Source organism: Ictalurus punctatus, chromosome 21 (assembly GCF_001660625.3).
Source record: "Ictalurus punctatus breed USDA103 chromosome 21, Coco_2.0, whole genome shotgun sequence".
Taxonomy (NCBI): Eukaryota; Metazoa; Chordata; class Actinopteri; order Siluriformes; family Ictaluridae; genus Ictalurus; species Ictalurus punctatus.
Genome location: NC_030436.2, coordinates 6,589,139 through 6,605,115, shown reverse-complemented (window position 1 = coordinate 6,605,115; position 15,977 = coordinate 6,589,139). Strand labels below are relative to the sequence as shown.

General features: G+C 35.8%; 1 protein-coding gene across 2 annotated transcripts in view; it reads left to right on the top strand.

The window, feature by feature from the left end:
• The window catches only part of LOC108280992 (metabotropic glutamate receptor 7), a 225,910-nt gene that overhangs the window by 137,405 nt on the left and 72,528 nt on the right, over positions 1–15,977 (top strand). For both annotated transcript variants that reach the window (XM_017496509.3, XM_047149369.2), the window contains exon 5: positions 5,014–5,151. In XM_017496509.3, coding sequence (XP_017351998.1) covers positions 5,014–5,151 — 138 coding nt within the window. The remainder of the gene's footprint in view (positions 1–5,013; positions 5,152–15,977) is intronic.

Below are 15,977 nucleotides of genomic sequence, written 5' to 3'. Positions count from 1 at the left end.
CATCATTACGAGTGGGGAAACTCTGGATTTATCGTTTAGGAAGAAAAAGTCTAAAGATTGGCTGTGACTCCTGCCAGTCTCCATCCAGTAGACTTCTTCTGTGCTTTAGGTTGATTCACAGCAACTGTGAATCATATTCAGATGTAACCAACCTGCTGTGGTTGTCAGTGGACTTGAAAATAACGAGTCTTAAAATGTATTAAATTTTATTTAAGGATATCTGGAGACACCCTGGGTAAGGGAAGTGGGTTATATTATATGATAGATCAACTTTGTTTGATCTACGATTTACCTGACTGTTATACTGCTCTTGAGGTTTTATTTTATGGCAAGCGCTTTCCTGGGCCTCATACAGTAAGTGCATTAAACCTGAAAAGATTTGTTGAATTAACAGAGTGAACTGGATTGACAAGACCAGGAAGTGTCACTGAGGCTTTTACAGAATGCTACGATTTGATATTGGAGTTCCTGGAGTATGAAGTCACATTGGCGTGACAGCAGCTCTGTTTACGGAGGTGTTTACTGACTCAGACGGATGTAAATCGCAGGTCAGGCTGTTGCTTCAAAATTTTAGGAGACTCTACTTGCCAAGGAGCTTTTATGTGCTTGGAGCTTTTAGCATGACAGCTAACAATTTCATTTATAAGAGATTTCATGATAGAGCCTGTCATTAGAGAGGAGCCACTTCACTCAAGAGCCATTCTATAGGAGTGTGTGTGTGTGTGTGTGTGTGTGGGGGGGGGGGGGATACATCAACTACATCTCAAAGCCATGGAAATACATTAAGGTGCTAAATTATGAATGGGAACATGAGCAGTGATGGATCTTTTTCACATGCCATTTGTATAACTTTTTTTTTTTTTTAACCAGGCCTGTATGGCTAAACCCTGCTCCCTCGTGCATTTCCACTAATATAAATGGGGTCAGGTTCCTATTTTAGATACAGTGTTAATATTTATAAGTGTGTGTCATTGCTGAGTGGCAAGGACAACTTTTGGCTGCCATTCTGGAGCAAATACAGAGTCGCCTGTTAATTGCTGAGCTTCACAAATGGTGGAACAGCTGCAGCAATGACTGTAAACATCCAAAAAAAAAAAAAACTCTCACTGTTTTCTGCAGTATTTTCTGTTATTTTCTGTTAGTTTTCTGCAACAAAAAAAGTGACTTTGAACAGACATTGACACTCAAAACTAGTCATGGAAAGAGTACTAAACACACTGACGTGACTAAAAGTACTGCTAGTGTAGTAATAATTCATGTAAATAGGAGTTAAAGTGGCGATCAAGTAAGAGTAAATAAATCTGGTGAAAATCTACTCATGTAATTACTTTTACAAATTACTTTGTGTGTCGATATTTGACATGACATGTTAATTAACCAAGTGACTGATGCTGAAGTGAGTACCACCACAGTGTATAAAGCAAGGAAATGTTAGCAGGCTAGCTAAACTTGCTAACTTAATCAGATGCTGTTGAGGTTCCAGCAGCTTGCTAGAGCAAGTGGTTAGCTAAACCATGTTAAATCATGCATGTTTTAGCTAAATAATCAGATGCCTCTTACACATTATCCATTATACTTAGCATTACCTATAAACTGTAGCAGCACCTAGATATATTTAACACATAAGGCAAAGACTACCAAAAATAAAAAGCTAGTCTTTCGCATTCAGCTAGCTAATGTCTTGCCCGTCCATGTTTCTGCTGACTGGATGAGAGTGGATGAGTTTCTGCTGGATGAGTTTCTGCTGAATGAGAAATTGAATTATTCAAAATTTGCCCATATTTCCTTTTAATTGTCTTAAAATCTTCTGAAGTTAAGTGATTATTATTTTAAGTGTCTATCTGAGCTGTAAGTGAAATGTTTAATCCTATAAATGCAGTGCATGAATGAATCTAATGAGTCCACAGGATCTGAATCCTTGTTTCCGCCTGTAAATAGACAAATGCTGAGAAAATCGTCCCTTTTAAACACAGCTCATTTCTTCAAGCTGCCTTTCACTTGAAAAAAGCAACTGAGTTAAGCATTCACACAGCTTATCATCACTCTAATACTTTAGCTCTAATATTAGCTGATGGCCAAATTGAGGTCTAAATCAATGATCTCTCCTGACATACAGTCAATGTAACATTAATACATTTGTCTGTAGCTACCATATCGTCTCTCACAGTTTTATACTGAAATACAGGGTATCCCAAAAGTCTCCATACCTATGGGAAATTTAGTTTTCTTCCCAGGATTTTCTTGCTTAGTTTATATGATATATATATATGATGTATATAGACAGGTGTGTGCCTTTCCAAATCATGTCCAATCATCTGAATTTACCACAGGTGGACTCCAATCAAGTTGTAGAAACATCTCAAGGATGATCAATGGAAACAGGATGCACCTGAGCTCAATTTTGAGTGGTATGGCAAAGGCTGTGAATACTTATATACATGTGCTTTTTTTTTATTTTTTTATTTTTAATTTGCAATTAAATTTGCAAAGATTTCAAACAAACTTCTTTCACGTTGTCATTGTGGGTATTGTTTATAGAATTTTGAGGAAAATATGAATTTAATCCATTTTGGAATAAGGCTGTAACATAACAAAATGTGGGAAAAGTGAAGCGCTGTGAATACTTTCCGGATGCACTATATATATATATATATATATATATATATATATATATATATATATATATATATATATAATTATAAAATACTGCCTTTGGGTCATATTAATTTGCATACATCCAATCAGCATTCCCAAAGAAATGACTTTCAGGTCTGGTAAATCAAATTGCAGATTTAATTTCATCTACTTGCACTGACCTGTATTTTAGGCCACGAATTACATATTCATTGAAGCACACATGCAAAATGGACAAGCCAATCTATTTAGGTCATGTGAAAGACGCAAACCTCTAGAAGCTGTTAGTAAATTAGGTAGCAAGGTGGGCTATTTATTTACTTACTTATTTATTTAAGATTATGCCAGGACCATATCCAGAGGTCCATGATTGTTATTTATTTATTTATGTTTTTATTTATTTATAACTCAATTTAACTTTTTTTTTTTTTACAATACTATTTTGTTATAGTACTCAAAATGAAAACACCCCATTATCAAAGATATTACATGATTTAATTTTTATAGTTCTTGTATTGAATGGTTTTAATCCAAACTTCAATAACTCAAAAACATGCACCTTTTGGATCTAATGTGTTACTGAAAAGTTTGGGAATAAAAACCTCCAATAAAGAGGCAAAATATTATTGCACACATTTGAATCATGAGCCTAATATTTGAATAGTTGTATTATGTAGAAAGGGAGTCTATGGGATTTACTTTATAGTTAAAACAGTACCTGGCCATGAACAGTTTAAGAACCCCCGGCATGTGTAAACCTAGAAAAGTAAATTATCTCATGCTCAGTTTCTCATGTAATATAGTAAATACATCCACTTGTTTTTTTGTTACTTCACCAGAGAACACTTCTACAATGAGAAGTAAAAGAGAAAATGTCATTTTAATGAGTCAAGAGTGAACTGCCCTAGTAATACCTGACTAAACATTGCCATTTACAGTGTATCTTAATGATTCGGTTGTTTTTTGTAACTGAATATTTGCCCTGTGTGGGTGAAGCCTAGGCATCTCAGTGATACAGGCTTGCTGTTGCTAGGGAAGGGATGTTTGATGTCCTCAACAGAAGCTGCTAGGGGCACGTTGTGTGGGTGTGCTTGATACGCTGGTATTGTGCAGCTCCGAGTCTGTAGCACAGGGTCAGGCTCATGCTTTTTTCCTCACTAAAGCTGGAGACAAGCTCTGGGCACTGCTGTTGCAGCAGTGTTGCTGATAATCCGTATCAGCTTTGAATTCCCCCACATTTATTTTCCAAAACTGAAGCAACCTGGGCCTGAGGTTGCTGCCTTTGCAATTTATGCTCAGGGTGCAGAAAATGTGGTTTGGGTCTGATAGACAATACAGTGACGAAACTGATGAGACAAGATTCAGCTTCTTGATGATGTAATAATACTGCAGTGCTATCTGTCACACAAGTGCGGTCACAAAGTTAGAAGGCTTAAACTTTTGGTAATGGGTTTATTTGACATGCAAATGAGTAAGCAATCGTATAAATTTAAAAGTATGTGCAGCACAGTAAGCAATCAGTAAAATGTTTTAACAAACCTGAGCAGAAGCATAATGAGGATTAGCAATCTGCTTGTCATGGTGTTTTTTTTTTTTTTTTTTTTTTTTTTTTTTAAATGTAGAAGTTTTGATTTTTCATTCAACTGCCTCAGGGGTTATAGGAAGTTCACATGTAGACTCAGAATATAGAATGGGTGAAGAATTGGGTGAGTACCGTTTAGATGTTGTATTTATTAAAAATTAAACCTTGTTTTGTACCTTTTTTTTTTTTTACCTTGAATCTAAGACAGTATGCATTTAGCCATTTTTTCTATAGAATTAGAAAACTCAAAATACATGCATATATTTATTTTCAATCACTATTTTTCTAACATGGTTGATGTCATCATTAAACATTGCAATATCTCTGAAAATACAGGGGAGAAAAAATTTGAGGATTTCCTTTTTCTTGTGAAATATACCTTCAGGAAATATGAATCAACTTCCTGTTGAACTTGGAATAGTCCAAATATGTCATAGGGTAAATGAGTTCAGGTAACAGGGTTGAATGAATGTTGGTGGACACTAAAACATTTTATTATTATTATTTATTTATTTTTTATTACAACTTATTGATAAGGATGACTAAATTATAAAATGTTAAATGGATTCACACAAGTATTTTATTTCATGGATATGTGGTTATAGTGAGCTGGGACAGGCACAAATGCTACTTTATTAATACTTTAAGTTATTTATCTGAAACATGCCCACAAGTTGCTGTGAAGAACACTTTTCCTATGTTTAAAATGTATTTTACCTTTTACTTTATATACATATTTGTAAATGTAATATCAGTGGACCAATCATGGAATCACCAAGGTCTGTGCTGTGTTTCAGGGTTTGACACCTACTTTACATCCCGTACGCTGGAGAACAACAGAAGGAATGTGTGGTTTGCAGAGTACTGGGAAGAGAACTTCAACTGCAAGCTCATGAGCTCCTCCAAGAAAGAAGACACCAGTAGAAAGTGCACAGGTATGGTACATATCGCTTACTCTGTATATAGTAGGACTAAGGTGCTACTGATTGATTGTGTATGAGGTGAAAACAGTTGATATTCCAAATTCATTGATGATCATAACATTTCATAACCAACATTCCTTCGAGTTCTGAGGGTGTTTAAGGTACAAAATGAAATAGAGACCCACACTTGTATGTGTTTCTCATATAATAGTAGATCCACTATGACCAGATTTAGGGACTTCTCATTTCCAGCATTGCTAGTTGTTGCTGTGACAGCAATTATTCTGGAAATGTTGTACATGTATGTATATACACCTATTTAGTATGTCATAACATTGCAATGTATATACACTGATCAGCCATAACATTAAAATCACTGACAGGTGATGTGAATAACATTAATTATTTCATTACCAGAGTTGGGTATAACATGTTACAATATTCAAATTACTTTTTCTGATATCGCAGTAATGTTATTTGTTAAATTACATTTTAAATTTATGTAACTTGATTACAGTTATTGATGTCAATAAAATTACATTACTTGCACTACAAATTTATTGTTAAGAAAACAATATTAAGTAAAAGGTATTTTTAAAATATATCACTTTTTACGCAGCTGCCAGGGGCATAACCTGGCATAAAAAGATTTTTTCTTTATTTAGCCGTGAATAATTATCCATTTGGAGCGGTTTGTCACTACTTAACTGAATGTCAGTAAAAAAAGTCAACAGTGTTTTAATTTTATATCTTCAGTGAACGGAGGCGGGACCAATCAGAAGGTGTTTACAGGAATATATGTGGAAACACTCGTGTTTTATTGGCTGACAGCTCTCAATTATGCCAAATTCATGTGCAAATTCTTGGCTCTTACAAAAAAAAAAAATTGGTGTCTCCTGTCCTATGCTGCTCCTAGTGCTTGATGAGATTTAGTTTAGAAAATGAGCTCTGTGTTGTCACAGTAGTGGATTAGACATAGGAACAGTCAGCATTCTAACACATCACTGACCAAATATTTCTATGTGTGACGTGCATATATTTCATTAAAGTACACATTTTTAGTTATTATTGGAACTTTTTATTGTACTTTTAGGATTTTTCAAGTACACAAAGGACTATCATCCAGGAGATCCAGGAGTTTAGTAAAGCATGTTGCCAAATTGTTAAAAAGTGATATTAGGAGTGCATTAATAAAGACAGCATCTCAGTCTTGGTCAATTTATGGAGTGGTGGGCTATGGTGAGAGGGGACGGTCAGTTGAGTGGATCTGGACCCTATCTTGGAAACACTAAGCATGAGGTGGGAATACACTTTGATTGGAAAACCAGTCCACTGACGGGAACTGTGTATACACACACACACACATTCACACACTCATTCACACCTATATAGCACAGACAATCCACTGGCATATTCTTGGGAGCTGTGAGGAAATTAGAGAACCCAGAGGAAACCCACATTAACCCACACTATTGTTATCTTAACAGACAAAATTGAACCGTTTTTGTAACATGAAATATCTGCGAAACATTAAAAATCTTCTTGTTAGTATAAATGATATATTTCTTTTTTATCTAAAGGATATGAAAACTTTTACAGTCAACCCTACCTAATACATCATGAGAAACTAGCAACCTGGTATACAACATGAGGATCCACTCTATGCTTCACATCATGTCTTGCCTGCCTGTCAACCCTGATAATTGCGCAAGAGAATGCAAGGCCCTTGAATGTTTCTCGCTTTTTGTCTCCCCATCAAAAAAGCATCAAAACTGTGCAAGGCCCGTTGCTTTTATCCTGCTAGAGATGCATATTTGAATACAAAGCAGCTCCATCTTTGAAATAAAGCCCTCAATTACATAATGAGTACTGCTCAACCCATTGCTGCTATTTCAGGCTGACTGACTTCCACAAAACCCAGCGTAGGACGAGTCTGACAGCACGATACGCAGCGAGAATCTCAAGTGAAACTCAAGATTATTCATCAGAAGGCTGAAAGAATCTAAGCACGCGAAAAAAATACAAGCTCAGTGTAATGTGCACCTGGGTTGAAAGCCTTGGTTCAGTGCTAACAAAGTGCTTTCCAAAAATATTTTGGAATAAAATTACACTTTTAGGAAGGCATGGTGGTGCGGCGTGTAGTGTTGCCTCCTCATAGCTCCAGGGTCTCCGGTTTGATCCTGCTCTTGGGTTACCATGTGTGTGGCGTTTCCCGTGTGTGGAGTTCTCCCAGTGTCTGCATGGGGTTCTTCTGGTCTTCTCTCGCCTCCCAAAAACATACCAATAAGTGGATTAGCTACTCTCAATTGCCCCTAGGTATGAATGTGTGCATGGTCCCTTTTGATGGGCTGGCTTCCCATTCATGTTGTATCCCTGTCTCATGCTCAGTGAACCTGGAGTAGACTCTGGATCCGCCATGAACCTGACCAGGAAAAATTGCTTTCTGAAGGTTACTGAATGAATGAACTACACATTTAATGATATGTCATATAATTGCAGATATAGTTGACTTTGTCAAGTGCACATTGCATCTATCGCTAGAAGCATATATTGTTAGTATTTTTAAGCTATTATTCTGTAACTGTTTTAGATAATGCTAGGGAAAACAGCCATAACATTAAAACCACTGACATGTGACATGAATAACATAGATTATCTCGCTACAGTAGCACCTGTCAAGGGGTGAGATATATTAGGCAGCAAGTGAACAGTCTCAAAAGTTCTCAAAGTTGATGTGTTGGAATCAGGAAAAATGGGTAAGCATAAGGATCTGAGTGACTTTGAGAAGTTGTAATGGCTAGACGACTGGGTCAGAGCATCTCCAAAACGGCAGATCTTGTGGGGTGTTCCCGGTATGCAGTGGATAGGTAAGGTACCTACCAAAAGTGGTCCAATGAAGGACAACCGGTGAACCGGCGACAGGTGGACATGGTGCCCAAGGCACATTGATGCGCGAGGGGAGTGAAGGCTTGCCCATCTGGTCTTATCCCACAGAAGAGCTACTGTAGCACAAACTGCTGAAAAGGTTAATGCTGGCTATGATAGAAAGGTGTCAAAACACAGTGCATCACAGCCAGAGTACCCATGCTAACCCCTGTCTACCACCGAAAGCACCTACAATGGGCACATGAGCATCAGTACTGTTATGTAAGTCCAAAATGCAATGACACTATCATATTTGACACAAAAATTAGGTTTCAAAAAGAAACCTAGAATCTCAGCAAGCAAGTGCAATTACAGTATATTACGAATGATATTAATTATAGACAGTCATGCCAAGAAACTTCTAGAGGGAAATTTCTAGGAAGAATCTCTATTGCCTTCTATTTTGCAGCAATTTGGACATGTCCATACCGTGCCCTGTGAAGGAGGTCAATTATGGTTGTGTTGATGGTTCACTAGCCTTAGAAATACTAGAAAACACTGAATTCTTTTTCCTTTTCCCATGCAATCTCCTGATCAGGGTCATGACTTAAATAAAACTAGAGTTTATATTTACAAGTATTTCAGTATCTAAATCCAGGAAGCAGGTTGATATCTTAGCAGTGCTAAGATAACGGCACTTTTTTCCCCAATAGTGATAAAAAGTAGATACTTAAATTGCTTTTTTTTATGGGTGGTTTTATTTTCCAAGAAGTGCTGCTTATTTTATATAATACTGGAAAGTATTATTCTACAGAAAAAGACTGACAAAGGAAACTATAAAGGAAGATGTTCTCAGTAAATCTTAATACTTAATCTTACTTCTCTACAATGCCTCATTACCATACTTTGATATTAAATATGCAATTCAACGCAACACAAGTCCTTTTCCACATCTTCATTGCAGCACATTGTTACTCAAACCTGAGAAGGCTGCAGAACCTTGTGTTTGATTGCATTGCTAACACCACATTACAATGCATTTATCTCTGCGCTGTGATTAGCAGAGACTCTGGAGGTCAGCAAGATTGATTTCAAGATTGGAAGAGGAAGTGACATGCTGCACAACAGCTGGCATTGCCATCAGCACCTCTGCTTTGTAGATCTGCCCAGAGACCCTGTCAGTGTGAGAGCCAATTTCCACACATCAAGGGATCGAATGTGCGACAAGAGGGATGGCACATGCTGCTGTCGCGAGGATAACATGGTGTGTTAAGGGGCATAAGCTGCCCTTGTAGAGCAAAGGGCATAGAAACAGGAATTTTTAAAGGAATACTTGACCCTAAAATCTTAACACTGTTAATCAAAAACGATAAGAGTTGTTAGAATTTGCTAACTGGTGATCTGGCACTTGGCATTGATCTGAGAAATTGACTAAGTTAATAATTTATGACAAAATATTAATTATGAAAGATCGTGTCTTACGTATTGCTTAATAATTTACAAACTATTCAGTGTAGAGACTTCATTTAAATTGCATCTTCTCACAGAGATCACAGTAGAGGTGTGGATCAGGACTGAGGTCCTGTGGGACCCAATAAAAAAATTATTGGGAGCGAGCATTTTTAATATTTGTGCAAGCGGGAACTTGAGAATCCCACTGCATACACAAATTTATGTTTGTTATTTGTGATCTTAGTAAATCAGAACTTTTATTTTCAAGGTATCAAAGTCTGTGTACTGAGTGTTCATTAAAAACTTCCTGACTGAAGTTAAATTTATCAGTACACCAACTTTTCTTTGCAAGTTTTTTTTTTGTTTTTGTTTTTGTTTTTTGTTTTGCAACATTTAAGCATTTTATGTAACTTTATTCCAAGTTTTAAACTACCTGGGGTTCTAGAACGTATCTAATAGGTCCAGGGTGGAAAATCTGTTGAATTCATGATCTTTGTTGTTTTGTTCTCGTTGGATGCATGCCAGCGCACGGATGATTGCATGCTTGGATTGTTTTCTGCTCCTCCCTGCTAATAAGAGGTAACGAGATTGTTAGGGAGAATTTGCACGGACTGATCTCTCCAGACTTCTGGTGTCTTCCTCCAGCTTCAGTGCTGGCAAGTTGCTGTTCCAGTTTGCCGTTACGGTAATTTTGACCTTAATCAGAGGAAATCAGAATACAGAGCCCTTCAAATCAGCCCAGGTTTTCCAATAAACTATTTCAAAGTGTACCAAGCTTGAAGTGTTAGTAAAAAAAAAAAAAATAGCCAGGTTTCTATTGGAGGGACTTAATGCAAAAAAGTTTTATTGATTTGCTGATGGAAAGGCAATGTAGACAATGGAAATAACTTTGATCAATTGATAAATTAGCAATATTTACATATAAATGACTAAGCCGTTTAATTATGACACATTCTACTTTAAACAAGTCCACTAATCATATAAGATATAAGTTCATATAAGCATTCGCAGATCGGTGCAGCTGGATTAGTTTATGGAAAAGAACATGAGGTGTTTATTTAATGTAAATCTACAATATATTAAAAGGGTTTGTGTCTTGTAATTCCATGTGACTTCTTGTTGTAGCAGGGATGCTGTGGCAAATGAATAAGAAACTGGATGATCTTAATCAGTGCACAGATCCATGGTCTATTGTTTCTGTCCATTCTGTGGTTGTTTTGTTTTTTATCAGCATCCCAGAGAGAGAAAATTAGGAAGTTGTCAATACACATGAACTCTGCGTTTAACACAACTTGTGCAGGCTGCATTTAGAGGAATCGATTTGATTCCAAAAAGTTTATTAAATGGGAGAAAAAAAAAACTTTGCAAACATCTTTAGATGTATTTTTATTTTGTCGTTTGTATTATAGGAATAAGGTCAAGTAAAATTTGTGTTAATGCAGTCAACATTAGGAGGATGTAAAGGGCTGCAGCAGAGATAAGTGTTTTGATGGAGAATATATTGTAGTTTGTTTTGCTTCAGGAATCAGGATGGCACTGAAGGTTGCTTTCTGCTCATCTACTGTATGATTTTCCTCCCAATATGTTCAGATTTGACATTTATGAAAGGCTGTTCTGTTCCTGTGATGAGAGAAGTCTGATGCAAACTCGTACAATTTTAGAAAAAATTGATTTCCAAGGGTTCTGTAAGAGTTCTTGGCTTAAAATGTTCTGGTTTGGAACCCGTCCTGATGGGGAAACGCTATATTGTAATGGGATGTATGATTAAAAGATATTGAGCTCAATGAAATTCACTCATTTCACAATTTTTAGGTGTTCCCATTTAAAACATACTGCAGTACAAGGCCAGCTTTATGAGCAAAATAGTTCTCAGGCTACAAGAATATGAAGGATATTTATAGGTGATTTTTATAGCGCTACAATGGATCTAAAAAGTCTACACACCTCTGTTAAAATATCAGGTTTTTGTGATGAAAGAAAGAAAAATAACAGAGTACCTGGTTGTATCTTTTGCTTGATAAGATTTCTTCTTGTCCTTTCATCAATATTGGAGGGACGTCCTGTTCTTGGTAATGTTAGTGTGGTGCCCCATTTTCTTCATTTTTAAAATTAACTTCACAGTGTTCCATGGTAATGTTTTGGAAATTCTCCAGATCGATACCTTTTGAAAATGAGATCCCATACATGCTTTATAAGCTCCTTGCAGACCATGGCTTCAGCAGTCAAATGAAATCATGAAGATGTCAAGAAAATCATACAGAAACAGCTGGTCTTTTTCTGCGTTTACGCCACGTCAGAAATACCGTAATTACTAGATGACAACTCGGACATTCTACTCTGAGCTGTTCACATCCTCTGACTCAGAATTATGCGTTTCTATATGCAAAAATGTATCTGTGTGAGATGATGTTGTGGACAACTGCAAAATACCTAATTACAACATTCAATCACATTTTTAAGCTATTGCTAAATATTGAAGAACACAGAAAGCGCATCAGGTAATAATAACATTTTGTTTATTAATAACGCAGGCATTGGTAATGTGTTGTTGCAAACTTTAACAACAACTCCAACTTTGTGCTAGCTACATTAAATTATATTGTATGTCTTTTGTTTATTTTTCAAATTAATCTTCCGTTATTAAGACATTAATAATAGTTCATTTTATGTATTATTACACAGAAATATTACGAGATAACTACTTAACTACATTTTACTGATGAAGCCGTTACCATTTTGAGTGTTTCTGCATGACGTTGCAGTGGTCAGGTGGTAGAAGTTGGAGCCCTCAGAAAATTTGTAATTTTGAGTTGTAATTATGAGTTCTACAAGGACATGGATGCTTTTTACAATTTGGAATCGTGTAATTATGATAATTAAAACATGGTGTGATTTTATTTAGGGTTAATCAGAATCACTTCAGTGATGATAGCTGTATGCTAATTACTTTTGAACATGAGTTAAAATGTTATTGGCTAATTCTGAGCGCAGTCACATGCCCCATTATAGTAGGGTGTACACACGTGTGCAGTCAGGATGTTGTAAAAGTCCCCCACCTCCCTTAAAATATTTATATTTGTTTTTCACAATCCTACTGGTTGCTATAATAATAACAATGGTTTAATTTATTTATTTTTTTTACATCACAAAAACCTACAATTATAATAAGGGTGTGGAGACTTCTTATACAATATATATATATATATATATATCTGCTGTACATGGAAATAGCCAACATAAAGTAATGTAGTAATAATAATATAATAATATGATAACAATGTAATAATAATTTGGCAATTGTTACAAAGATTTATGTCTGCTAACCAACAGCCAGTCTGTAATCTATAGCAATGTATATGGAAACCAAATAAATCAGTTAGATTAGAAGTTAAGCTAACATTAATTGCAAATAGAATTAATTATGCATGTATATAACATAAACGATTACATCCCTGATTGCAAGTTTAGGCATGTCATTTGTATTCAGTGCTGGATTACATTTATTTATTGATCTACCCATCTTTATGTGCTAAAGCCATCAATCATAATCCTTCCCTCAGTACAGATTTTATATCAGTAATTAGAATACTCATAAAACCAGCTTAAAGACTCCACATGCATGACTTATATATGTTGAGATTTTAGAGACATCAAGTACTGGCACAGAATTCATTATTTTCATTGCATTATATGCATTATTTTATATTAATTATTCTCCTTTTTATTTTATTATTATTATTTTTTGTTTGAATCCTAGCATTTGTCCTCTATTATATATATTTATATATGCAAATTTATTGCTATGCACATCAGAATAATACAACTCAAAGCAAAGACTGGAAAGTTGCATCTTAGGAGATTCATTATGTGGGTCATTTGCATAAACTATAAAATAGAGTCATATAAGAACGCCAGTTGTGTTTGTTTATTTATTCCTACTCCATTTCATATTCATGTAATATCTGAGTGCTAAGAGTTATAGTATAGTGGGCACAGAATTACTGAAACTGGACAGTTCAAGATAGGAAAAAACATCATCTGGCCTTTTTCTGTAAAGTTTTAGTGAGCCTGTTCCCACTGTAATCTCAGAGTCTTGTTCTTGGCTGACACAAGTGGAACCTGGAGTGGAGCCCATCCACCTCAACGTTTCTATGTTTTGTTTGCTCTGAGATGCTTTTCTGCTCACCACAGTTGTAAAGAGTGGTTATTTCAGTTACCTTAACATCCCTCCTGTCATCTTGAACCAGCCTGGACATTTTCCTCTTTTATTTAGTCCCACTTTGCTGTTGTAATATCATCCACTCTTCTGTGAAGGCTTTCCACGAGATCTTGGAGCGTGGCTGTGGGGATTCACCCTCATTCAGCCGTAAGAGCTTAGTGAAGTCAGGCACTGATGTCAGGTGAAAGCCCAAAGGTGTTCAGTGGGGTTGAGTTCAGGGCTCTGCGGAGGCTGCTCAAGTTCTTCTATTCAAACCTTGGCAAACCATGTCTTCTGGAGCTTTGTCCATAGGGGTCATGCTGCAACAGGTTTGGGCCTCTTAGTTCCAGTGTAGAGAAATTGTAATACTTCAAAATTTATGGTAACAGCTGGGGGAAGGAATTCATTCGGGTGTGATGGTCATGTGTCCACAAACTTTTAGCTATATTGTGTATATACTCAGACTACATTACCATATACAGTAATTATGTAAGAACTATAACCTGAGACTTATTTACTGTGGAATCTCTTGTTGTCCGACATTCTGTGTATAAATGGCCTTTTATTCTTTGCCATCCAATATTTCACTGCTATGAAAAAAACTTCAGGATTAAGATTTACGAGAGCCAATTTTGTGAGGCGGCCTCGAGTATTGATATGTGTAATGTCTGCCATTCAATATAACAACATTCATAAACACTTGTATGTCTACTGACTTTTATATTTTGTTTTGTAGCATACATTTGTTTCATGGGGTCACTGTTATACATCAGCCAAGTGGAAAAACATCTGCTTCTGCACATTTCTATTAAAATCATTGTTTGCCTCAGATTGTGGCATTTTAGATGGAAAGAAAGAGTTTTTGTAACAGATGGCTTGTTGGTATGGTCTTATAAACCATATGGATGAAAAGCTTAGCTTACATGATCACATCAACTGTTAGATTGAAGATAGTGACAAAAAAAAAAGATCTAGCCTGGAATTCTGGGTAGAAAATGAAGCAAACTTCTTTTTCCCCAGCCATTTTGAGCCTCATTCAGTTACTTGTCAGTGTCTTCAAATCCATCTATTCATCATAATTACATGGTGTTTATCTTTATAACCCAGACACGAAGATCACTTCCATTTTCACTGACGCCTTGTACTGCTTTATCTAATTAGTATAATGAGCATGACAAACATTTCTCTGTATATTTCTATGAAGAAAACACCCCCGTTCTCCTGCTTTGTTTTCCCCTCAGCAAGCAAAGATCAAAGTCACAGTTAACTGAACAAAGCTTGATCATTACATGTTTGACAGCATGTATGTAATATCATCTACGAAAGATACTTAGTCACGTTTCACTCCACTTTTAAGGGAGATTTTCTTCACTTTTATAGTTTTCCCACTTAGCACAGCAGTAGTTGCTAATTAGCTTTAACAGGCCTTGCGGGTATTTTTGAGATCAATAGAACACTGGTGAATGGAGAACTGACTACAGATGCACATTTTGTTTTGTGGACAGTGCGGCATGATAGTTGCAAACAGTCACATCGAATTGTTTCCGAACAAAAGCAGAATTTGGAGGCAGATTTGCTTCAGGCGTTCAGCAGCAAATCAACATATATGAATTATTTCTGACTCTATAGTAGTTCAGTCTGTTAAAGAGACAGGCCTGTAAAACAAACTAGTGATCACTAATAATCAATCAATAATGGTGCGATGCTGTTCCTGCCCTGAAGTTATGGGAATTATTTACCAATAACAACACATCCCAAAGTCATTTATTCCCCTTTATATGACAGCAATTTGCCAATGATTACGTTTTTTAAACTTATTTAAAAAATTCATACTTTTTAGCCATTTAATGTTTTGGAAACATCTTTTCTGAAGAATTTAATGCGGTGGAAAACTGACTATTTACAAAGTGCTGACACTGGAGACTCCTTCCAGAAATGTTAAATAAACTTGTCCTTACAGAAAATTCAACATTAATTAACAATGATTATACTAAATAGAAAATTCTTTTTGCAATAGCAACAGGGTTTTTATTTTATTTATTTATTTATTTTTAGAATTTGTTTCTTATTAGCCTTAAATTATGTTTAAATTAAATTTAAGTCCATGTAGATGAGTTGTTGCTATGGAAATGAAAATGTATTAGAACTAGCATGCTATTATAATAAACAACAATAACAGCAACAACAATAATAATAACCTCACCACAGCCATTCATGATTTAGAACACTCATTAAAGCAAGACAAAATCGATGTTTTTAGAGATACAGGTTGAGTTACGCGCATTCATTTAGACACCCTATATTTTGGAGACAGGTATCTTCT